The 24,751-nt window shown below is 44.0% G+C and overlaps 1 protein-coding gene and 1 non-coding gene across 2 annotated transcripts in view; both read left to right on the top strand.

Annotated features, from left to right (window-relative positions):
* The first annotated feature begins 256 nt into the window (after positions 1-256).
* Positions 257-24,751, top strand: part of NCAPD2 (non-SMC condensin I complex subunit D2) — a 26,457-nt gene continuing 1,962 nt past the window's right edge. The window contains exons 1-27 of the mRNA XM_023749824.1: positions 257-703; positions 1,441-1,598; positions 7,761-7,836; positions 8,845-8,903; positions 9,371-9,552; positions 9,843-9,985; positions 11,792-11,919; positions 11,993-12,116; positions 12,296-12,443; positions 13,923-14,120; positions 14,470-14,604; positions 14,702-14,789; positions 14,872-15,052; positions 16,152-16,276; positions 16,623-16,862; positions 17,540-17,714; positions 17,999-18,083; positions 20,247-20,380; positions 20,721-20,853; positions 20,954-21,038; positions 21,116-21,283; positions 21,778-21,947; positions 22,644-22,755; positions 22,831-22,954; positions 23,035-23,190; positions 23,551-23,728; positions 23,814-23,947. Of these exons, the coding sequence (XP_023605592.1) occupies positions 1,472-1,598; positions 7,761-7,836; positions 8,845-8,903; positions 9,371-9,552; positions 9,843-9,985; positions 11,792-11,919; positions 11,993-12,116; positions 12,296-12,443; positions 13,923-14,120; positions 14,470-14,604; positions 14,702-14,789; positions 14,872-15,052; positions 16,152-16,276; positions 16,623-16,862; positions 17,540-17,714; positions 17,999-18,083; positions 20,247-20,380; positions 20,721-20,853; positions 20,954-21,038; positions 21,116-21,283; positions 21,778-21,947; positions 22,644-22,755; positions 22,831-22,954; positions 23,035-23,190; positions 23,551-23,728; positions 23,814-23,947 (3,608 nt within the window). The 5' untranslated portion in view covers positions 257-703; positions 1,441-1,471. The remainder of the gene's footprint in view (positions 704-1,440; positions 1,599-7,760; positions 7,837-8,844; positions 8,904-9,370; positions 9,553-9,842; positions 9,986-11,791; positions 11,920-11,992; positions 12,117-12,295; positions 12,444-13,922; positions 14,121-14,469; positions 14,605-14,701; positions 14,790-14,871; positions 15,053-16,151; positions 16,277-16,622; positions 16,863-17,539; positions 17,715-17,998; positions 18,084-20,246; positions 20,381-20,720; positions 20,854-20,953; positions 21,039-21,115; positions 21,284-21,777; positions 21,948-22,643; positions 22,756-22,830; positions 22,955-23,034; positions 23,191-23,550; positions 23,729-23,813; positions 23,948-24,751) is intronic.
* LOC111825000 lies at positions 8,967-9,294 on the top strand. The gene has a single exon (XR_002828105.1). It is a non-coding gene; the product is annotated as a small nucleolar RNA U85 (small nucleolar RNA).

Raw genomic sequence — 24,751 nt, forward strand, 5'->3', positions numbered from 1 at the left:
TTCAAAAAAATTCATTCTTTTGTTTTCTTGGCCGTCCCCCAGCTGCGAGGGAGATGGTCCAGACCCTGGAACCCAGAGCTTCCTTTTTCTATGCCTCACAGCAGTTTTGCGCTGTCGCTTTTTTTTACTACCCCTATTGTACAGGGGAGAAAATCGGGCTCCTGAGTGAAGTGACTTGCTGGACGTCACGTAGCAGAGGAAATGGCGGGACCCGGACTAGATCCTACACCTTCTCAATCCCGGCCTGGACTTGGCTCCAGTCCTGGGTTTGACTGAGTGGGTCACTACTCCAGGGGCTCTACCACTGCCCAGCTAGGAACGCGGCATCCCTGGCGGACACTGCCGGGGCCTCCTCCCCAGCGACTGAGGGCAGAGGACCAAGCAGGGAAGGCAGCAGCCGCAAGATTAGGGCGCTGGAGTCCAGATTCTGTAACGAGGCCCCGCCCCTCTCTAGGCGGTGCGGCCCGGCTTTCCGGATCCTGCGCTGTGATTGGTCGGCCTCTGCAGCGAGCGTCGCGATTGGTCCCCGTGCGGCCGTTGGGATTTGAACTCCACATTCGTGGCTTTGCCCGCGCGTCGCCTGGCTCAGAGGCAGGTTTTTGCCTCCGCCTGCTGGGGATTGGCTTCTCCATTTTTGCACGCCCGGTTTTCTCCATTTCAGCTCCACTACCCGAGTCCCAGGAACGACCGGTGAGGTTCTCGGGTAAGGTGTGGTGGTAATGGAGAGCGGATGATGGAAAGACTGGGAAAATAGGGTACCGGGGGCACGGGTAATAGGACGCGGTGTTAGGCGGCCTGCGAGAGGCAGGGAGGTCTAGTGGGCATATCCTGGGGGTACGATGTGGTAGAAACAGGCTGATAGGTCTGCGGCAGAATTTGCCTGAGTCTCTTGCCTTCAGGCTTAAGCTTTCTTAGCCTCATTTTCATCATCTGTTAATTGGACTGTGTTATGTACTCCATGAGAGTGGGATCTGAAGAATTAAATCAGATATGATCTATTCATATAGCCTAATAGGACCTGGCATACAGTAAACATGTAATAAATATTAATGCTCTCCCATTCTAGAGCCAGGAAACCCACATGCCAGGCCATTGTTCTGGTCTCAGGCGAGACATTCTACTTAATAAGCTTTGTCCATAAAAACAAATAATAATGCAAACACAGGGGATTGATAGGCCGCTTTACAGTTCTTTACACACTTTAATACCCCTTGACTCAGAGCACCTATGTACAGTGACCAGAAACTAGTAACCCCATTGTACAGATGAGGTCCATGACGTGACCAAGTGGCAGAGTCATGAGTGAAATGAGATTCTACTCCTGGGTTGATCTCATATCCTCTAAGATGTTACCTGCATGATGTAAGACTAAAAATCACTCTATATTGGGAGGGAGAGGAGAACTAGAAGAAAAAATAAGCCTTAGATATTTTCTGTTTGGTTTCCAGCCCTGTGAGCCAGTGGGAAAAGGATGTCTCCCCAACTGTGTGAGTTCCATCTGCCCTTAACCCCAGAGGAATTGTTGAAAAGTGGAGGGGTGAATCAGTATGTTGTGCAAGAGGTACTGTCCGTCAGAAATCTTCCCTCACAGCTTAAAGGTAAGACTCCATAGCTGGCACTGTGCCTAGCACTTCAAAACAACCATCCCACGTGTAATCAAATTGTCTGTCTGTTCCACTATACCACTAAGCTCCATAAGGGCAAGGAAACTCTTTCATTTTCCCTAATATTTCCTCCTCAGCATTGCATGGGATGCATTACAGGAAGAATGCACTCATTGACCACCTTATCTCAGTTATTCAATAAACATTAGTGTATATGGGTGGGTGGGTGGGGGATTATTTCAGGTCTTTACCTCTTTACATATGCTGAAATAAGTAGATTTAAGGGTTACAGGAGAAGATAGCTTTCTCGGAGTGTCTGGGACTTTATCTGACGTGTTTCAAGTAAAACTTTTTTTAGAGTTTAGAACTCTTGTTTCCAAGAGTGTGCAATAATGGAAAAAAACATAATATGTATGTACAGCTGCAACACTACAATATATGTGCAATGCAGTTACCCATGGAAACCTATAGATGACCGAGAACAATTTATGTATTATCAAGCAAGACCCGTAGTGTCACTGGAAGTGGTTGTGCATCAGTTAGATTGCTTTGGAGAGGTTCACAAAGTAGAGGTTAAGACTCTGGAGCCAAGTTGCCTGAATTTGAATCCTGGCTGTACCACTCTGACCTTGGACAAGTTACTTGGTCTCTCCATGCATCAGTTTTCCCCATGTGTAAAGATAAAAATAATAACCTACTTCACTTACTATCTTCTTCAACAGGAGGGTCAGTTAATGCAGTGTCTTGATAATCTGATAAACTCCAGCTTATCTCCTCTTAGCCATCCCATCTTAGTTGCCAGATGGTAGCTCCTTCTTCTTTTTTCTTTTTCTTTTTTTAATATATTTTATTGATTTTTTACAGAGAGGAAGGGAGAGGGATAGAGAGTTAGAAACATCGATGAGAGGAGAAACATCGATCAGCTGCCTCCTGCACACCTCCTACTGGGGATGTGTCCCCAACCAAGGTACATGCTCTTGACCAGAATCGAACCTGGGACCCCTCAATCCGCAGGCCGACGCTCTATCCACTGAGCCAAACCGGTCAGGGCAGCAGCACCTTCTTCGAACGACCAGAAATAGAAAAGGGAATTTTCCATTTTGTGCTTTTTCTTTCTCTTTAAAAATTTTTACCAGAAACTTCCCAACAGATTTAGCCATAATTGGATCATGTGCTATTTCCCTAACTACTTACTAGTAAGAGAAATGGATACCAAAATTGGCTAAATTAATCAAGATTATTACCTAGGTTTAGTCTCCCTAAACCTGAACATATCGCATTTGGTAAACAAGGAATAAGGTGGAGTGTGGAGGTCGACTGACTGATGGGCAGCCAATCAATAGTGTCACAGACTGTTCTGTCCTTATTGCGTAGATATATGTATCACCAATTGCACATGTTGCACACTATAGCAAACTGTTCTTCAGTTATTATAATGCATTATTGTTTTTAAATGGATGGCCACTCTCTTTAAGAGTCTTTAAATAACACTTGTATTGCTTTTGGTGTTTAAAATTCTCAATATAAGTTTTATAAATATCCAAAATCAGATCATTTGATTTGTTCAACAGGTATATACTAAGGACATGCTATGTGCCAGGCACTGTTCTAGGCAACACAATAGTAAACAAAACAGACAAGATGACAGTTTTCTCAAGGCTCTCAACAAGTAATCAGCAAATATGGAGTATGTCGGGTGGTTGTAAGTGCCAACAAGAAAAGTAAAGCAAGATAAAAAAGATAAGGTGTGCCATTGGCAGGGACTGGCATTTTTTGTTGGATGATCGGAGAAAGCCTGCTGATAGGTGACATTTGAGCAGAGACCTTAAAAGTGAGGGAGTGTGCCCTAACTGGTTTGGCTCAGTGGATAGAGCGTTGGCCCGCAGACTAAAGGGTCCGAGGTTCAATTCCGGTCAAGGGCATGTACCTTGGTTGCGGACACATCCCCAGTAGGGGGTGTGCAGGAGGCAGCTGATTCATCGATGTTTCTCTCTCATCAATCTTTCTAACTCTCTATCCCTCTCCATTCCTCTCTGTAATAAAGCAATAAAATATTTTTTTTTTTTAAATGAGGGAGTCATCTATGCAGATCTCAAGGCAGGGCATTCCAAGCAGACAGAAAAGCCAGTGCATAGTGTGTCAGCCTGAGGACTAAAGAGTCAAGGATTCCATTTCCAGTCAAGGGCACTTAACTCTGTTGCACCTGCTCTGGTTAGTGAGCTTGTGGGAGGCAACCAATTGATGTGTCTCTCTCACATCGATGTTTCTCTCCTGCTCCCTTCCACTCTCTAAAAATCAATGGAAAAATATCCTTGGGTGAGGATTAACAAAACAAAAATTAAAAGGATTACTCTGTTGAACAGAGACTCTCTGTAAAGGGCAAGGGAAGAAGCAGGGAGAGTAATAGGCTATTACAGTAATAACAGGTAGCTTGCCTGGGATGATAGCAGTGGAGGGGATCATAAAGGGTTAGATTCTGAATATTTTGTGTGTGTGTTTTTTAATTGATTTTAGAGATAGAGAGAAAGGGAGAGAAACACTGACTTGTTGTTCCACTCATTTATGCATTCATTGATTGGTTCTTATATGTGCCCTAACGGGATCGAACCCAAAACTTTGGCATATCAGGATGACACTCTAACCAACTGAGCTACCTGATCAGGGCCTGAGTATATTTTGAAAGTAGAGCCAATAGGATTATTGTTGGATCAGATTGGATTTATAGGGCTAGAAAAAAAGAAGGGATTGCAAGGCTTTTGACTTGAACAACTAGAAGAATGGAGTTGTCATTTATTGAGGCCAGGATGTGAGCAGATTTAGACTGGAATTCAGGGGAGAGGTTCCAGCTAAAGATATTTGAGATTTAATTTTCAGCATGTAGAGGGCATTTAAAGTCATGAGATTGGAGTGAAAGTAGATGGAGAAGAAAAACCATTTGAAGTCATAAGACCAGAGACAAGTCCAACATTTAAAGGCTGCAGAACCCGGCCGTCATGGCTCAGTAATTGAGCATTGACCTATGAACCAGTAGATCACAGTTCAGTTCCCTGTGAGGGCACATACCCAGGTTGCAAGCTTGATCCCTAGTAGGAAGTGTGCAGAAGGCAGCCAATCATTCTCTATCATCATTGATGTTTTTATCTCCCTCTCCCTTCCTCTCTGAAATCAATAAAAATATATTTAAAGGCTGGAGAGATGAGAAAGAACCTGTAGAAGAAACTAAGGACCAATTATTGAAGCAGAAAGTGAATTAAGGCGCTAAGTGGGAGCTACATTAAGAGAACATTTCAAAAAGGAAAGGAGATCAACTGCAAATTGAGATTACTGGATTTAGCGATTTGGCAGTTGCTGGCAACCGTGATAAAAGCTGTTTCAGAGAAATGGTGGGAGGAGAGAGATTAGAGATGGTGGTAAGTTTAGATAACTTTTTGTTTTGCTTTAAGGGATATCAGAGAAATGGGATGGTAGCTAAAAGGGGAGGTAGAGTCAATGGGGGATATTTTTGGTAAGATGGGCAGCATTACATGTGTCTGTGCTGAATGGAAATGATCAGAGAGGGAAAAGCTAATGATGCAGAAGGGAGAGGAAACAATTATTGGAACAATATCTTTTAGTAGGTAAGAGTATGTGATCTGGTACATAGGTGGGAAATGGTTTCATTAGAGTGTGCAGTAGCAAAAGAGAAGGAAGGCAGCCTATGAGCACAGATGCAGGTAGTGCAGTGAATACAGAGCTTGGGGCAGCTAGAAGTTCTCTTCTGTCCCAATTCTGTTTTCTCCGTGAGATGGGAAGTGATGCCTTTAACTGAGGGTGAGTTAAGAAAGGAGGTCTTGATGTCATAAGCAGAGGAAAGTGAAACATTGCCTAGAAGAAAGTGAGTAACCTTAGGGATTTGTAAAAGGCTTAAGAAATAATCCTATATAATAAAAGGCTAATATGCAAATTGTCCCTTCAACCAGGGGGCAGGGCAGGCCCGCCAACCGCCCGGGGCCCCTCCCCCCGGCTGATCAGCCAGATCCCGGTGGGCCAACTGGATGGACGGACCCCACCTGTGCACGAATTCATGCACCAGGCCTCTAGTAAATCATAAGTTTAAAGTGAAAATAGCCAGCATGGTGGTGTGTTTGTTTGCTTGTGTTGTTTTGGTGGGTTTTTTGTTTGCTTGTTTTTGTTAATCCTTCCCTGAGGGTATTTTTTCCATTGATTTTTAGAGAGAGGGAAAGATCAGTGTGAGGGAGAACATCGATTGGTTGCCTCCCAAACTTGCCCCAACCAGGGCCAGGGATCCAGCCTGCAACCCAGGTACATGCCCTTGACTGGGAATCGAACCTGCCACCCTTCAGTGTTTGGGCCAGTGTCTAACCACTGAGAACACCAGCCGGGGCAGTAAATTTATTTTTTATAAGGTGTGGGTTAGTAATTCTAAAACTGCTTTATGTGTTTACTAGGTTAACTAAGCTAATACATAAATGAACTCACGTGTTTAATATAGACAGAGGTAAAATAGATATAAGTGTGTGTGTGTACATACATATGTATATATCCTGCTTTTCTCTACTGAGGGTCTAAGAGCAATGATACTCCAATAGCAGTAAGCCTAACTAGTGCCTACATACCATACTCTCATAAAAGAAACCAGAATTCTGTTGAGAATGTTGATGCCAGAACAGGGTCAGTGAAAGTATAAGATGAGCTGGAACATCATGTGGTACAAAAAAGTACAAGAGTACAAGTGCAGGAGGCATGTCAGGACACAGGCCAAGTTGAAGGAGCTACCAATAATCAAGTTTGGGATGATTTGAGCAACAAAATAAATAGTAATAGGAATGGATTAAGACACAGAATAAAAGAAATATCCATGAATCCACTCTGATATAAATAAATAAATGAGGGGAAAGGCACAGCTCATCCTCATAGTGGCATTCCCATTAGTAAGTGAAAAAGGAATGATGGAGATAGAAAAGTCACCATTTAGAAAATACCACAATAATAATTGTGGCAGGCAAGAACTATTAATAGATGCTTAGATTAGTGGGTGAATATGATAAGAAACAGGATATTTGCATAGTTTCTAAGTATCTCCCCACAAGATACTTATTATTTGCAAAGGGTAAAATAGTAACTTTACAGTGGAGACACCTGACAAACACTAAGTAATCAAAGTTAACATCACCAATACTAAGACATTGACATCACATACTTGTTTGTAAGATGCATCTGAAGGACCCAACCTCCCTTCCATGGTAATTTATTAAAAATGCAAATTAATCTAACCTCACTCTAATCATGAGACAATATCAGACAAACCCAAACTGAGGGACATTCTACAGAATAACTGGCTAGTACACTTCAAAAGTGTCAAGATCATGAAAGAAAGATTAGAGGAGACAACAGCTGAATGCACTGTGGTGTGCTAGATAGGATCCTGAACCAGAAAGGGGCATAGCTACAACTGGCAAAATTTAAATAAGATTTGTAGATTAATTAATAGCTTTGAATTAATTAATGTTAATGTCCTGCTTTAGAATAGATCTCTATACTATGTGACCATTATCTGGGGGGGGAAGTACAGGAACTCTGTACTGGTTTTGCCGTTTTTTTTGTTTTTTTTTTAAATATATTTTATTGATTTTTCAGAGAGAGGAAGGGAGAGAGATAGAGAGTTAGAAACATCGATGAGAGAGAAACATCGATCAGCTGCCTCCTGCACATCTCCTACTGGGGAGGTGCCCGCAACCCAGGTACATGCCCTTGACCGGAATCGAACCTGGGACCTTTCAGTCCGCAGGCCGACGCTCGATCCATTGAGCCAAACCGGTTTCGGCTGGTTTTGCCGTTTTTATAATTTCAAAATTAAAATTAGTTCACTACTAACTACTGTAAGCTGGACAGGTCACATAACTACTTTTTGACCATTTCTTTTCCCATTAAATACGTAATACTGTCTGCTTTGTCTAGCTCAGAAATATGATGAAACTCAAGTAAGGCTTTACTTATAAAACAGGACAAAATGTAAGATATTATAATAGGTTACATTGAAATGAACTATTTTGTGATTCTGCCAATAAAAGCAATTAACTCAATTTTCTGCCATGAATAGAATGAACCAAAAGTGCCTCTCCCCTCTGTATTGATCAGATTCTTTCATCTTTATAGCTTTTCAGGCTGCCTTCCGAGCTCAGGGGCCCCTGGCCATGCTGGAGCACTTTGATACTGTCTACAGCATTCTACAGTAAGTAAAGTACCCACTGGTGTTTTAAAAAGAACTGGTGGCGCCCTAACTGGTTTGGCTCAGTGGGTAGAGCATCCTGCAGACTGAAAGGTCCCAGGTTCGATTCCGGTCAAGGGCATGTACCTTTGTTGCGGGCACATCCCCAGTGGGAGGTGTGCAGAAGGCAGCTGACTGATGTTTCTCTCTCATTGATATTTCTAGTTCTCTATCCCTCTCCCTTCCTCTCTGTAAAAAATCAATAAAATATATTAAAAAAAAAAATATATATATATATAGTGTTTGTTTAAAAAAAAAAGAAAGAACTGGTGGCTGTTTGAACTAACTTTGCATGTTAGTCCTGAAATTCTAAATTATGTTCATTGATAAATTGTTCTGGGTGCATCCTAGCTGGTTTGGCTCAGTGGATAGAGCATCGGCCTGCGGACTGAAAGGTCTCAGGTTCGATTCCGGTCAAGGCCACATGCCTGGGTTACGGGCTTGATCCCCAGTGTGGGGCTTGGAGGAGGCAACCGATCAATGATTCTCTCTCATCATTGATGTTTCTATCTCTTTTCCTCTCCCTTCCTCTCTGAAATCAATAAAAATATATTTTTAAAAAATTGTCTGGGGCCGAAACCGGTTTGGCTCAGTGGATAGAGCGTCAGCCTGCGGACTGAGAGGTCCCGGGTTCGATTCCGGTCAAGGGCATGTACCTGGGTTGCGGGCACATCCCCAGTGGGGGATGTGCAAGAGGCAGCTGATCGATATTTCTCTCTCATCGATGTTTCTAACTCTCTCTATCTCTCTCCCTTCCTCTCTGTGAAAAATCAATAAAATATATTTTTTAAAAAAAATTGTCTGGGTGCCGATATCTCTACTGATGAGAATTTACACCAACTTGCCACCATATTTTTCAGTTGAGCAATTTCAGTGTATTTTTAGCCATTAGGTTCTTCAAGTTAGATCTGATCTGTTAGAATGGGCTCTGCAGGTTCCTGTCTCAACCCTTGCACTTTCTTTCCCTCATAGTCACTTTCGAAGTATAGATCCTGGCCTCAAGGAAGATGCCCTGGAATTCCTGATAAAAGGTGTGTATGGAGGAGCAAGAATGGGATAGAAGGTGTTTGTTGTTTGTTTACTACATTTTATCAGCCACATGATGATATCAAGGCTTTGGTGATTCAGTTGGTTTGGCTAAGCCCAGGGACCTTTGACCTATTAGGTCTGTAATCTTGGTGGGCAATACAGAGTTATGTGTGTTCACTGTAAGGGCAGACCAACAAGAAATTCTTCCTGCTTTTGAACTATCTCTCTTTCATGGAGATATTTCTTCCCAGTTGCCAGGAAGAAATTGTGGTAACTGGAGTGAGTAGGGAGGACAAGGCATGTTCATGGTATCAGGGTCAAGGGTCCCAAAGGACTTAGCTGGTGTTGTGGCCACTGAGAAATGAAACACAGATCTTTGGTAATCTGATGGCTGCGAGTGCAGGGTGTTTGGAGGTTGGGATACTATGAGGAAAGGGAATGAAACTGACTCCGATTCTGACCCTCGCAGTGGTATCCCGCCACGCTCAGGAACTTCCAGCTATCCTCGATGATGCAACTCTGAGTGTATCTGATAGAAGTGCCCACCTAAATGCCCTCAAAATGAACTGCTATGCTCTGGTACGCCTCTTGGAATCCTTTGAGACTATGACCACCCAGACGAATCTCGTGGACCTGGACCTTGGTGGGAAGGTAACTTGGAGTTCCTGGCTCATTTAATAGGAAGGATGGGTGAACTGATAGGAAAGAGGGGAATCCAATGATTCTGAAACTCCTTTCTGTTCTTATTTAGGGTTTATGCTCAAAAGTATCACAACATACCCTTCTGTGACAATCAGCTTTTCTATATTTTGGAACTTATTATGTGTCTTGTGTATTACCTTCTATCTTGTCTCAATACTGGTTAGCTTAGGCACTCAGACTAGCAGATCTTGACTTTTTTCCTTATTCTTTTTCTAAATGTATACATGATTTTTTTTTAGGGCAAGAAAGCCAGGGCCAAGTCAGCCCATGGCTTTGACTGGGAAGAGGAGAGGCAACCAATTCTTCAGCTTTTAACACAGCTGCTCCAGTTGGACATTCGTCACCTATGGAACCACTCAATAATTGAAGAGGAATTTGTCAGGTAGGCAGTTAAAACGACTACAGATGATACTGAGCTATGTGGATCAGGGCTCTTTTGCTGGACCTACCTTGTAAATACTTCATTTCATGCCTCAGTTGTATCTGTAATATACTAGAAATATACTCAAAACATTAAGTTATTAGGAAATAGATAATGAATGTTAGAAACTGCTGTGAATTTCTCATCTTTTTTTTCTAATTTCTCATCTTTAATACCCATGTATTCATTTATGAAACATTATTTACTGAGAATCTCCTAGGTGCATAGTTGGTATCATTATAGGCACCAGAAACAAAAATTTTTGCCCTCAGTTTATTTTATAGAGCAGAAGCCAATTTTTAAAATGAGAATATATAGTATATTTTATGGTTTATTACTATGGAGAAAAATGGGGGGGGGGGCATTTAATAGAAGAAGGTTGTGATTTTAATTCAGTCGTTCTGGCAAGATCTCTTTGACTCAGTGACATTTGAGCAAAGACCCGGAGGAAGTCATCAGAGCCATGAGAGGGCAAGGACCCTGAGGAGGGAGCGTGTCCAGCGTGTACAAGGACTAGCAATGAGGCCAGAGAGAGGGATGGGTTATAGGTCAGGGCGGACATGGGGGAGCCAAACTGCAGGTGCTTGTAGGTCTTCATGGTAATTGGCATTTCTTAGAGTGAGGTGGGATCCCTCAAGGGTTCCGAGCAGGGAAACAGGTGTTCTTTTCTTGGTCTTTAACAGGGCCATCTTGGCTGTTGTGCTGAAACAGACTATGGAGGGAAAGAAGTGGAAGACCAGTTAGGAGGCTATTGCAGTAACTTGGGCAAGAGATGATGATAATTTAGACCAGAGAGTGTTAGTGGAGATAAAGAGAAGTGGTTGTAGTTCATACTTTATTTTCTTAAGGGTAGAGCTTACAAGATGAGGTGACAGATGTGTGTGAGGTTTGAGGGAGGATGATGAAATCAGAGCATTTGGAAGAATGGGATTGTCTGTAACTGAAATATGGGGAAGGCTATGGGGGTGTGTTTTGGGGGAGACCATTAGAAGTTTTGTTTTAGACATACAAAGTTTGAGGTGCTTATTAGATATCCAAATAATGTCAGATTCAGATGGGGAATGTACAAATCTGGAGTACAGGAGAGAGGTGTGGCCTAGAGGTACACATTTGGGAATATATGTTTTTATAGCCATAAGACTGAATGAGATTATTAATCAGTAAGTAGCCACAATAGAGCAGAAATCCAAAGACTATACCCTGGGACACTTCAGCATTAAGAAGGTGGGGTGATGAGGAGGGATCAGACAAAGAAACTGAGAGGAGACTCTGGCATTCTGGAAGCCATATGAAGCATGTTTCTTTTGGAGAAAGGAGAGACCAACTATGTCAAATGGAGCTGAAAGGTTGATTAAGCTGAGGACTGAATTGACTTATGTTTAACAATGAGAAGTCACTGGTGATTTTGTCCTATCTTTTATCATATACAGGGGTGGGCAAAGTAGGTGTATAGTTGTTTGTATGGTAAATAGTGCTATAGTAAATAATACACGAATAAACTCTTTCACATACTCACAACTGTAAACCGGACTTTTGCGCACCCCTGTATTCAGGTTCTGTACAGGCATCCTAACTGGTTTAAGGTTGGTAATCTCAAAGGACCAAGTACCTATCTGAGGTCAGCAAAGCAACTTGGTATGGAAGGTGGTAGATAAATGAAGAAAACTAGAAGACCTTGACTTTGGTGGCAGTAGAAATAGAATGAATGAGGCAGACCCCAAAATAATTGACTCCAGATTTTGTCCTCTCACTTTGTTCCTTTCTCAGTTTGGTTACCGGTTGCTGTTACCGCCTTCTGGAGAACCCCACCATTAGTCACCAGAAGAACCGCTCTACCCGGGAAGCCATAACACGCCTGCTTGGTGTCGCCTTGACACATTACAACCATATGCTCAGTAAGTTAGCCCTTCACTGTGCCCCTACCCTTTTCATTTTGCCCATAATTCCTCATGTTTAGTACTTCCACAGGTGCCACAGTGAAAATCATCCAGATGCTGCAGCACTTTGAACACCTGGCACCTGTACTGGTGGCGGCTGTGAGTCTATGGGCCACTGATTATGGAATGAAGAGCATAGTGGGAGAGATTGTAAGGTAACTCTTCGCTTCTACGTTTCTAATTCTCATTTCTCTCAGGGAAAACATAAAGAAAGATGAGAAATACAGTATATTCTCTGTGTAATACTAGATTCCTTCAGCTATTAGATACCAGTCTTACCTCCTCTTACTGGGAATTGAATTATCTTGCTATGGCTGTTTTCTTTCCTGCGTAGAGAGATTGGACAGAAGTGTCCCCAGGAGCTGAGTCGGGACCCTACAGGGGCAAAGGGCTTTGCAGCCTTCTTGACAGAACTAGCAGAACGTATCCCAGCCATCCTGATGTCCAGCATGTGCATTTTGCTAGATCACCTGGATGGAGAGGTAGGTGGTACACTGGGATCTCAGGTTTCCTGGGGATTTATGTATGTTTTTTCACCAAGGAGGTAGCTTTCACATGAAGTCGAGTTGTCTGGTCTTATCACTGTGGCACTTCCTTCCTGTAGAGGCAGATAAAGTTTATTGAATAAAGAGCCTATTTCAGTGTCACATTGGTGTTCTCCAGGTCTGGTAGGGGAGGTGACAGTTCCACAGCTTAAGTTCAGAGAGAGTGGCAGCTGTGATTCTGAATCCCATCCGTTTCTTTCTCAGGATGAAGCTTCTTCCTACCATCTGGCTTGCCTTTCTTCCTCAATACAGTAAACTTTCTCCAATCAACCCATGTCATCTCTCTCAATTCTCTCTTTTTAGAAATATACAAACATATATATATATATATATATATATATATATATATATATATATATATATGTATGTATATATTTTTTTTAATTGATTTCAGAGAGGAAGGTGAGGGAGAGAGAAAAAACATCAATGGCGAGAGAGAATCATTGATTGTCTGCCTCCTGTACTAGGGGGTTGAGCCTAAAACTAGGCATCAAATCGTGACCTTCTGGTTCATAGGTCGACATTCAACCAATGAACCATACCAGCCTGGCTCAATTCTCTTTTGTCCCTGAATGCCAACCTGGCCATTTCCCAAACTAATGCAGGGCACTCCTAGGTGAATAATATCAAGGACAAAGACGGCCAGCTTGTCCATCTAATTTATTGTTAACTTCTTGTGCAAGACCCCCTTCTCTGGCTCTTGGCCTAGAAAATAACCCTAAACCCTCTTCTCTACCAGATTCTGTAATGGACTTGCTGGCACTATAGGACTGATTTCTATTTCTCTGTGTTTCCTTTTCTGTCAGTAAAATAGGGGAGTGGGAGGGAAGGGCGTATTTATTAGTAAAGATCAAAGGTGGTGAAAGGTAGTCTTTTTTTTTTTTATAATATATTTTATTGATTTTTTACAGAGAGGAAGGGAGAGAGATAGTTAGAAACATTGATGAGAGAGAAACATCGATCAGCTGCCTCCTGCACACTCCCTACTGGGGATGTGCCCGCAACCCAGGTACATGCCCTTGACCGGAATCAAACCTGGGACCTTTCAGTCCGCAGGCTGAGGCTCTATCCACTGAGCCAAACCGGTTTCGGCGAAAGGTAGTCATTAATGCTTTTCAAATATATATTGGTGGATAGATTCAATTTCATATTCGGCTACCACCATGATTACCTGGATGAACCTTAGGGGGGAAATGGTTTTTGGCTCTTGTTTATTTTGTCTCTACATTCTTCTCTGAGCAAACAAAGCTCCTCTGGGATTCAGCTTTTTCCAGGGAAAGTTATAGCTAAGACAAGCAAGTTTAACCTTGACTAAAGGGCCTTGCCCCTTCTGAGTGTCTGGACAGGCTTAAGAATTAGGAAAGGGAAAGTAAGTAGTGGATGCAGAGGCTTATACCAACTTCATTTCTCTCTCAGAATTACATGATGCGCAATGCTGTGCTCGCAGCCATGGCAGAGATGATACTGCAGGTTCTGAATGGTGATCAGCTGGAGGAAGCAGCCCGAGACACCAGAGACCAGTTCTTGGACACCCTGCAAGCCCATGGCCATGATGTCAATTCCTTTGTACGAAGCCGTGTTTTGCAACTCTTCACCCGAATCGTCCAGCAGAAGGTGAACAGCCTTCTACCTAATAAAGATACATGGTACCACTCGGTGTATAGGCCAGAGAAAAGAGGAATCAGTGCCCAAAAAAAAAAAAAATCTGTCCCAAACAAGAGTCTAGAATTCAGGTGGTTACTACCAGTAATAAAGGTCTTTGTCTACCAAAGGGCAAGGATGTCTGGCTCCATTTAAGGACTGTACTGTGTCTTAACCACCACAAAGAGTACTCCTTAATTATTTTATATCCCACAGATATAAGTAGGAATGAATAGGTAGCTCATTTAAAGTTACTTCAAGAACATCTTGAGCGGAAAGGATGATGTGGGATGTGAGCTGATTCTTTTTGTATCCCACGTAGGCTCTCCCGCTGACACGATTCCAGGCAGTGGTGGCCTTGGCAGTGGGCCGTCTGGCAGACAAGTCGGTGCTAGTATGTAAAAACGCTATCCAGCTGCTGGCCAGTTTTCTCACCAACAATCCCTTTTCCTGCAAGGTAAGTAGAGTTGGGCCATCCAAAAGAGAAGGATTAAAGGAAACAAGGGATGGAATTCTGTGACTTGGTAACCCTGATGCTCATTTTACCTTGATAGCTTAGCGATACTGACCTTGCTGGACCGCTGCAGAAGGAAACCCAGAAATTACAAGAGATGAGGGCCCAGAGGCAAACTGCAGTTGCTTGTGAGTAGGAATCCCACCCCAGACAGTCCTCCCTGCGGCAGAAACACCAGTGAAAGAGTCTAAGTGAGACTTTCTTACTCAGCTGCGGTGCTGGAGCCCGAGGAGGAGTGGGAAGCCATGCTGCCAGAGTTGAAGTCTACCTTACAACAGCTGCTCACACCTCCCCAGGAAGAAGAAGAGATTCCTGAAAAAATTGCTACTACAGAGACCACAGAAGAGGTGAAAGGACGCATCCGTCAGTTACTTGCCAAAGCTAGTTACAAGTATGTGAAGAATGAGATATTCTCTAATGGCCTGTTTAGGTTTAGTGTTTAACCTTCGAGAAACAATGTTTCTTTAAAATGAACTGTACTTAGAGTATGCTGCCACCAGGTGATGTTACGTGTTTTCACTGTAGTAATGGTCTGAACATCAGATTTATACCAAAGGCATAGACAACAATTAAGCATGCTTTTCGACTTTTTTTTTTAATCCTCACCGAGGATATTTTTCCACTGATTTTTAGAGAGTGGAAGAGAGAGGGAAAAACAGAAGAAATACCAATGTGAGAGAAAGGCATCCATTGGTTGCCCCCTGCACAGGCCCTTCAGGACCTGGGCCAGGGAGGAGCCCGCAACCGAGCTATGTACCCTTGACCAGAATCAAACCCGGGACCCTTGGGTCCGCAGGCTAACACTCTATGCAGTGAGCCAAACTGGCTAGGGCTACTGTTGGACTTTTACAAATGCTTAAGAGAAACTACTAAAATTACTAAATATAAATAGCATTATATTAAAGATAACAAAAGTCCCTCTTTGAGGAGAAAACCTATAAATATAAGTATGTGCCCTGACCAAGAGGGAAACATCCATCTGCTGCTTCCAGCAGAGACCACAAGAACTTTGAAGCAGCTTTGCAAAAACAGACCTTAGAGATGTCATCAGGTATTCTTAAACCTTGGCCACGGTTAGTTATTTACTTCTTAATTAGGCTGTTCAGAAAGGGCTAAATATGAATAAAATGTGGCTACATATAATCCCATTGTATTGAAAGTTAATTTTTTCCACATTTTCTCTTGGCAAAATTTTTAAACAGATGTTTGTGATTTTTAAAATTTAAAGGCCTTATTTGAGTGTTTTGAAGACTATAGTTAAGCCTTATCACTTCAGAAATAAGTGTTTGATCTCCACCCCTTCTTAGGTGCATAAGTGTGAGAAGTGCTCCTTTTCCTTGGGACAGTAGGTCTAGGTGCTTGATGGGATTATCATGTAGCTTCCTTAAGTCTACAGTGACACTCTTGTATGTCAATTATACTTTTTTTTTCAAAAGGCTGCAGTGATGCTTTTATGGGTGCTAAGTTGGTGACAGTTGATGTTCTTTTAGGCAGGCCATCATTCTCACTCGAGAAGCCCTAAGCCACTTCCAGGAGTCTGAACCCTTCAATCATATGGACCCAGAGGAGTCGGAGGAGACCAGATTTCTGAATCTCTTAGGAACTATTTTTAAAGGTAATTCCCTTTCTTCCGTCAACAAACAGAACATTTCAACTAGTGTTCATGGACCATTTACTTTATGCCAGACATGGGCCTACCTAACAGAACCTGGTGCTAAAGGAGGCCCAAGGGGAGTTGGCAATGCTTCTGCTCTGTAATGGAGGCACCCAAGGGTCAAGATTGATAGTCACAGGCTGTGAAAGGGTATTTCCAAACCACTGAGAACTTCAGGAATCTTTTTTTGAGAAATGAACTAATATTTTAGAATAGGTTCTAAACTTGTACCTTTTTTTGTGAAAAGAAATATCCAGGATGTTATAGATGTTGAATTTCCTCATCTTGAACATGCTCTAACTCCTAGGTGCATCAGCTTCCACACAGGAGAAGAGTCCCCCGGCGTCTGCAGAGAACATGGGCCCAGGACAGACTGACTATAAAGACAATCCCAGTGTGTCAGAGCTTGAGAAATCCAAGGGAAAGGATGAACTGGTGAAGCAAGAGATGCTGGTGCAGTATCTGCAGGATGCTTATAACTTCTCTCTGAAGATTACAGAGGCCATTGGCATCATCAGCAAGATGATGTATGAAAACACAACCACAGGTGTGGTATACCAAGTTCCTTTCTGTAAGGATGGGTCTTGAGGTTGGAAAAATCAGTCTTGTCCATATATTGATACCTAGCTGCTCCTTTAAAAGAAAGGAACCCTTGCCCAGCCTGTGTGGCTCAGTGATTGAGCGTTGACCCATGAACCAGGAGGTTACAGTTCATTCCGGTTGGGGCACATTGCCTGGGTTGTGGGCTCAATCCCCTTTTGCGGGGTGTGCAAGAGGCAGCTAATTGAAAATTGTCTCTCATCGTTTATGTTTTTATCCCTCCCACTCCCTTCCCCTCTCTCTAAAATTAATAAAAACATATTTAAAATTAACAAATAAAAGGAAGGAAGGAATTCTTGCCCTGGCCAGTGTGGCTCAAAATCAATTTTTAAAAAAAATTTTTTTTTTTTTTGGTTGTTTGCTATATATAAGGAATTCTTTTTTTGTTTGCTTTGTATAGCCCCATGGAGCTTACCTTTTTTACTGCATATAGTATTTCATGATAAGGCATTATAGGAGACAACAGTCTCAGGGAAAATGAGGAAGGTCTCCTTGTGTGTTACTACATCAAGAAAGTTCTGTCTTGATTTTGGAGGATGTTGAATTTCCTCATCTTGAACATGCTCTAACATGTTCCTCATCAGTTTTGCCAAGCACATGGGTGACATTCGTGTGTTCTCTCAGTGGTACAGGAGGTGATTGAATTCTTTGTGATGGCATTCCAATTTGGGGTACCTCAGGCCCTGTTTGGGGTACGCCGCATGCTGCCTCTCATCTGGTCTAAGGAGCCTGGTATCCGGGAAGCTGTGCTTAATGCCTACCGCCAACTTTACCTCAACCCCAAAGGGGACTCTGCCAGGTATATGGGGTACTTTTGCCTTTGCTGACTTTTCTAAGGTCAGCTTCTCAATATTTCTAGTCTCCTGAGAATTGGGGGGCATCCTTCTAGAGGAGTTCTGAATGTGTAAGCAGTAGGTCTATAGAGTGGGCTCGGAGTGGGGCTCAGAGTGGGGCTGACTTTTCAGTGAAACCCATCCTAAGCACTATTGGCCCGGGGGGTCGGGGAACTAATAGCCCCAATCACCTGTTTACGGGTTCGATGATCAGTCTTCCAATGACCCCTAATCTTTGTTCTTCCCACAGAGCCAAGGCCCAGGTTTTGATTCAGAATCTCTCTTTGCTGCTAGTGGATGCCTCAGTTGGGACAATTCAATGTCTTGAGGAAATTGTAAGTCTCCTCACTTCCTCTTTATTCATTCAACAAGTATTAGTGATTACTGTGTGTTCAGCAATTTATTCAGCCACACAAAGGATAAAACTATTTGCTTCCAAGTTTCCAAATTAAAAAGAACCAACAGTCTAGTTAGTAGCAAAATACATAAACCACTTGTCAAACAATGCAGCTGAGGCAATGGTTATAGTAGCAATCCTATATAATAAAAGGTCGGGACCATAAAAGGAACGACCAGAATGACCGCTCGACCAGTCGCCATGAGGTGCATTGACCACTTCTCAGTCCCTCCCCACCACCCCAGTCCCGCAGGCTCCAATTGCAGCATGGTGAACCGCGGGGTTGGGGGGGGCGGGGCGACGAGTGGGGACTGTTGAGCTGCGGCGGGCAGCAAGCAGCAGTGAGCATCACAGAGCTTTGTGGAGCTGCAGCGGCAATCATCTCGGAGCAGGGAGCGTCACAGAGGGACGGGGACATGGCCCTGATTGCAGGCTAAGCCTAGGGACTCTACTCACGCACGATTTCGTGCACTGGGCCTCTAGTAGTAATATAATAACACTGTATATTCTAAGCATTATTAATACTTTACTCATATTAACGTGTTTTATCCTCACAGCAATCCTGAGTGGTAATTCTATTATCTATATTTTACAATGAGAAATCTGAGACACAAAGAAATTAAATAACTTGGCTATATATAGCTAATTAGTGGCAAAGTTTGAGATTTTAACTCAGGCAGAAGAGCTCCAGAAAACACACTCATAACTTATATGTTACACTGATGAATGCAGAGTGGGACAGAGCAGTGTGAGGTGGAATGGGCAAGGAAAGCTCCTGAAGGCAGTAGGACTCAAGTTGGGTCTTGATAAGTAGAATTTAGAGAATTAGAGAAAGAAGGGAAGCCTTCCAGACAGAAAGCCAAGAAAGGGCACAGTCTATGTTGTAAAATGAGGAAGATTATGTTCCGGCTCAAAATTGTTATCTGGAAAAGACGATAAAGCTGGTATGTGAGTTGAAACAAAACTGTGAAAGTCCCTGGATGCCTTTCCAGAGTCTAGGACTTTAATCTTGTTAGCCAGGAACCCAGCATTTTAGACAGAGCTGCCCTGAAGCATTTGGATTGTGGGGACAAAAGGTGGAGGTGGTGCGGACCACCAGCTTCCACTGGCAGGAGCACTAACTACTGCCAGCCACGTTTGTCTCCCTGCTGGAAGAGGAAAAGAACCTGGTGGTGGCGACTGGCCCGAGAGCCCATGTTCTAGCTCTTGGTCCAAGCCCCTAAAGTAGGCAAAGGAGAGAGCCTTCTAATTGGCAGCCATGGTGTGGCATTAGGAAGTGGAGACTGGTCCAACAGTAGCATACAAGCAATCAAGTTGGTTGGAGCAGAGACGAGGGACAGGAAGGTCCCTGGAGGCTGTTTTGGTGTACAGTGACAAGGTAGGGCTAGGCCCTGGGAGTGTGAGGGAAAGCTATAGAATTGAACTTTGGAAGACAAATGTTGAAGAATAGGTAGGACTAAGTGACTGATTAATAAAAAATTAGGTAACTGCCCTGGCTGGTTTGGCTTAGTGGATAGAGCATCAGCCTACGGACTGAAGGGTCCCAGGTTCAATTCCGGTCAGGGGCCCATGCCCAGGTTGCAGGCTCGATCCCCAGTAGGAGGCGTGCAGGAGGCAGCCGATCAGTGATTCTCTCTCATCATTGATGTTTCTATCTCTCTCCCTCTCCTTTCCTCTCTGAAGTCAATAAAAAATAAATTTTTAAAAATTAGATAACTGAAATTTTAAGCATATGGGACTAAGAGAGTATTGGTACCAATCACTGGCAAAATGAAAAGGCAGGGAAGGCTTCCATTTTAGACATGTTGGGTTTGTAGTAACAGCTAGAAAGTAGTCAGAACTATAGAGCACATGGAGCTCAACAAGGTCAGCTTCAGTATGTCATCCTAATGAACGTAGTTTTGATGACATGAGAGTAGAAAAGTAGCAGAACAGGAAGTACTTCCCCAAACTACTTTACATTTTGAGCCTCCTCCTTCCATTTCCATTCCTGAGTATTGCTTTTCCCCACCTCAGGTTCTCCATATTCTCTGCAGAGAAGTGGACCAAGGACCAGGGCAATTGTTACCTTTTAGCCTCAGCCCTTTTTTTTTTTCTTCAGCTCTGTGAGTTTGTGCAGAAGGATGAATTGAAACCTGCAGTGACCCAGCTGCTTTGGGAGCGGGCAACTGAGAAGGTCCCCTGCTCCCCTCTGGAGCGCTGTTCGTCCGTCATGCTTCTTGGAATGATGTCACGGTAAGGCTCAAATCCAGACGGGCATTCGGGTGAGAGAGGAAAGGGAGGTTCTGAGAAGACACCCTATCCTTCAGTAATAGTAGTTAAGCCCCGCTGAGCCCTGTTTGAACTGCTTACCTACATGGAAAATAAGTTAGTGAAAGTACCAGCACCCCCTGCCTGGAGAAGTAGTGGCATCGGTAGAGAAAGAGGGATTCCAAGGGGCGGCCTGGGTCAGAGCCTCTGTAGTGTTGCAAGGCTCTGGAAGCCCTGTGTGGGGCATAGGTACCTACCTACCCCTGGCTTTGTCCCACACAGAGTCCTGTCCATGACTAGTTTTAACTATGGTTTCTTCCCCTAGAGGAAAACCAGAAATTGTGGGTAGCAACTTAGACACACTGGTGAGCATTGGGCTGGAAGAGAAGTTTCCACAGGACTACAGGCTGGCCCAACAGGTGTGCCTTGCCATTGCCAACATCTCTGACAGGAGAAAGGTATGTAGGGTGGCTACATCCAAACTAAGGAGTCGGGGGGGAGGGGAAGTCCTTTTATCCACCTCCACACACTCACATGCTGTCTTTCTGTTCCCAACAGCCTTCCCTGGGCAAACGTCACCCTCCCTTCCGGCTGCCGCAGGAACATAGGTTATTTGAGCGACTACAGGAGATGGTCACAAAAGGTGAGCTATCAGGAAGGGCCTTGGGCAGAACTGAGTCCTTTGTCTGTGGTCGGCAACTTCTCTCCTCTCCTGTGCAGGCTTTGTCCACCCAGACCCACTCTGGATCCCCTTCAAAGAGGTGGCTGTGACCCTCATTTACCAGCTGGCAGAGGGCCCCGAGGTGATCTGTGCCCAGATATTGCAGAGATGTGCGAAGCAGGCCCTGGAGAAGCTCGTGGAGAAGAGCACCCCCCAGGGTGACCCGAGTAAGTGGGCAGGAGGGTCGATGGGCCCAGTGGCCAGAAGCCACTGCCACCACCACTTCCCACAACAACTCCTGACCCCTCAGCCCACACTCGCTTTTTTGTCACTCAAATTGGACCAGTCATCACCACTATTCCCTCGCCCCACCTCTTGCTTCACTAGTTTGTGTAGTACCTGAGCAAGGAGAAGATCGGTGAAAACAGGAGGCAGCGTCCTGTGAGACTTGATTATGTCTTTTTTTTATATATATTTTATTGATTTTTATACAGAGAAGGAAGGGAGAGGGATAGAGAGTTAGAAACATTGATGAGAGAGAAACATCGATCAGCTGCCTCCTGCACACTCCCTACTGGGGATGTGCCCGCAACCAAGGTACATGCCCTTGACCGGACTCGAACCTGGGACCCTTGAGTCCGCAGGCTGACGCTCTATCCACTGAGCCAAACCGGTTAGGGCTTGATTATGTCTTTTTCTCCCTGCCTTTCCTCCCCTGCAGAGGAGACCCCCATGCTCCCCACTTTCCTGCTGATGAACCTGCTGTCCCTGGCTGGGGATGTGGCTCTGCAGCAGCTGGTACATTTGGAACAGGCCGTCAGTGGAGAGCTTTGTCGTCGCCGAGTTCTTCGGGAAGAACGGGAGAATAAAACTAAAGAGCCGAAGGAGAAGGTGAAGGAGCGCCTGGGCATTTGGGTTCATGTTCCAAGCATTTCCCAGACTTGTTTCATGACCTCAGGTCATTCACATTTTCTCTGGGAACTCTGTTTCTTCCTACTAATAAATGAAATGAAGACAACACTGCCTCCTTGCGGCGAGATGAGTGAGAACAAAGATGGAACAATGTGCCCATGATCACCCGAGAAAGTTCTGTGTAAATACAGAGCACTTAGATCCTCAGCATAAAGTAGAGGCTCTGCTTGAGGCAGTGTTTGTCAGAACATTCACATGCCCATCAGCTTTCGTGATTGGGCCTGCCACCTGACGGGGACCTTGTATTTTCTCCACTAGAGGCAGTGATGTCTTGCAAACATATAAGACACAGCCTTGCAGCAGTGGGGTAAGGTCTGACCTTCTCTATGACCTTGAACCATTGTCTTGCGTGATCCATCTATTTGCCATTTACAGGAAATCAGTTACTTTATGAGGATGAGTTAAGAGATGTAGGAATATGCTTTGGCAATTTAAAAACATATATAGGGGACCTAATTCTTTTCCTCTTAAATTCAGGAGTCCTTCCTCTACAGATAATTCTATGAATGGTTTTGCAGAATTCACCTTTTCCCAGATATTTGTGCAAAATGAAGGTTAGGCTGGAATAAAAACTTGTCTCTGATCACCCATAATCTCTGGCTTCTTTCCCATTAGAATACAAGCACTGAGACCACCATGGAGGAGGAGATGGGACTGGTTGGGGCCACTGCTGATGACACAGAGGCAGAACTAATCCGCAATATCTGTGAGATGGAACTGTTAGGTGGTAAGAAGAATTGCTGAGTGACCTTCTCCCCAACTGAGATAACCTCTCCCAAACCTAGAATTTTTCTTCCAATAGGCGAACAGATGTTGGCTGCCTTTGTTCCACTTCTGCTTAAAGTCTGCAACAACCCGGGCCTCTATAGCAATCCAGAGCTCTGTGCAGCTGCGTCGCTTACCCTTGGCAAGTTCTGCATGATCAGGTAGACCCTGGTGTTGGTACGCCTTCTCAAGGAGGATGGAGATGGCGTGAGCTCCCTGATGATCATCTCCTTGCCCCTAGTGCCACTTTCTGTGACTCCCAGCTTCGTCTTCTGTTCACCATGCTAGAAAAGTCCTCGCTCCCCATTCTCCGGTCTAACATCATGATTGCTACTGGGGATCTGGCCATCTGCTTCCCCAACCTGGTGGACCCCTGGACACCTCATCTGTATGCTCGGTAAGAGATCCTTCACAATGTGTGAGCAGTCCTGCCAGCTCTGGGAGGGTCTAGTTAAGTCAGTATGAGAATCACTGAAGCTGTATTTCCCTAGCCTTTAGGATCACCCTGGAACATCTGCTTTGTACTTGACCTGTATAGGCCCTGGCTACGTATGACCTCAAAGGGATTGACAAACTAACTGTTAAAGCCTTGGCTAAAGCTTGACCTCTTTCCTCAATTCCACCTTTCAGCTCTAGACAGCTTTCTAACTTCTTCTAGAATCAGTAAGAAGGGGTACTAGTTCCTGTTGAGGGCTTTTCTATTAGTGTCGGGGTGTAGCCCATGGTGTTGGTCCCAATGACAAGGTTTTATTCCTAGTCTCCGGGACCCAGCTCAGCAAGTGCGGAAAACAGCAGGGCTGGTGATGACCCACCTGATCCTCAAGGACATGGTGAAGGTGAAAGGACAGGTTAGCGAGATGGCTGTGCTGCTCATTGACCCTGTGCCTCAGATCGCTGCCCTGGCCAAGAACTTCTTCAATGAGCTTTCCCACAAGGTGAGAGGCAGGGAGGCAGCTTGGGGTTTGCTGCCAAGGGAACATGTAGGTCACTTCATATCTTTAACATGATTCTCTCTTACAGGGCAATGCAATCTATAACCTGCTTCCAGATATCATCAGCCGCCTGTCAGACCCTGAGGGAGGGGTGAAGGAAGAGCCTTTTCACACCATCATGAAGTATGGTTCCCTGGGCCTTGGGGCATATTTTTTCACCTAGCACAGGCTTAGCAATCAAACAAACCTGCACGGTCATGTGCCACCTAACAGGAATACTGGCTGAGAAATGCATTATTAGGCAATTTCATCATTGTGTGAAATGAACATCAGAGTGCACTTATAGAAACCTAGATGGTATAGTCTACTGCACACCTAGGCTATATGAGATAGCCCATTGCTCCTAGGCTACAAGCCTATACAGCATGTTCCTGTGCAAACCACGAGAGGGTAAATCAAGCACAAGAGAAAATGGTACAACCAAGTACATGGTAAACACAAGAGGTATGAGGCTGCTGCCAGGTAACAGCGTTGTGTTTTACAGCAAACTTTTCTTTAATAAATAGAGTATACGTTAAAATAATGATTAGCTCTAGCTAGTTTGGCTCAGTGGATAGAGTGTCGGCCTGTGGACTAAAGGGTCCCAGGTTTGATTCCGGTCAAGGGCACATGCCCAGGTTGTTGGCTTGATCCCCAGTGGGGCACATGCAAAAGGCAACCGATCAATGATTCTCATCCTTAATGTTTCTATCTCTCCCTCCTTCTCTGAAATCAACTAAATATACTCAAATAAATAAGTAAAATGATTAAAAGTATAAGTACATAAGCCAATAACGGGTTATTATCATCACGTATTATGTACTGTACATAATTGTATGTGTATGGTATACTCCTGGCAGAGTAGTGAGTTTACACCAGCATCAACACAGGCTCAGAGTGATGCATTGTGCTTCAACATTACGACAGCTATAATAGGTGGTAGGGATTCTTCAGCTCCGTTATAATCTTATGGAACCACCACCATAC

This window comes from Myotis lucifugus, unplaced genomic scaffold (genome assembly GCF_000147115.1).
Source record: "Myotis lucifugus unplaced genomic scaffold, Myoluc2.0 scaffold_10, whole genome shotgun sequence".
Taxonomy (NCBI): domain Eukaryota; kingdom Metazoa; phylum Chordata; class Mammalia; order Chiroptera; family Vespertilionidae; genus Myotis; species Myotis lucifugus.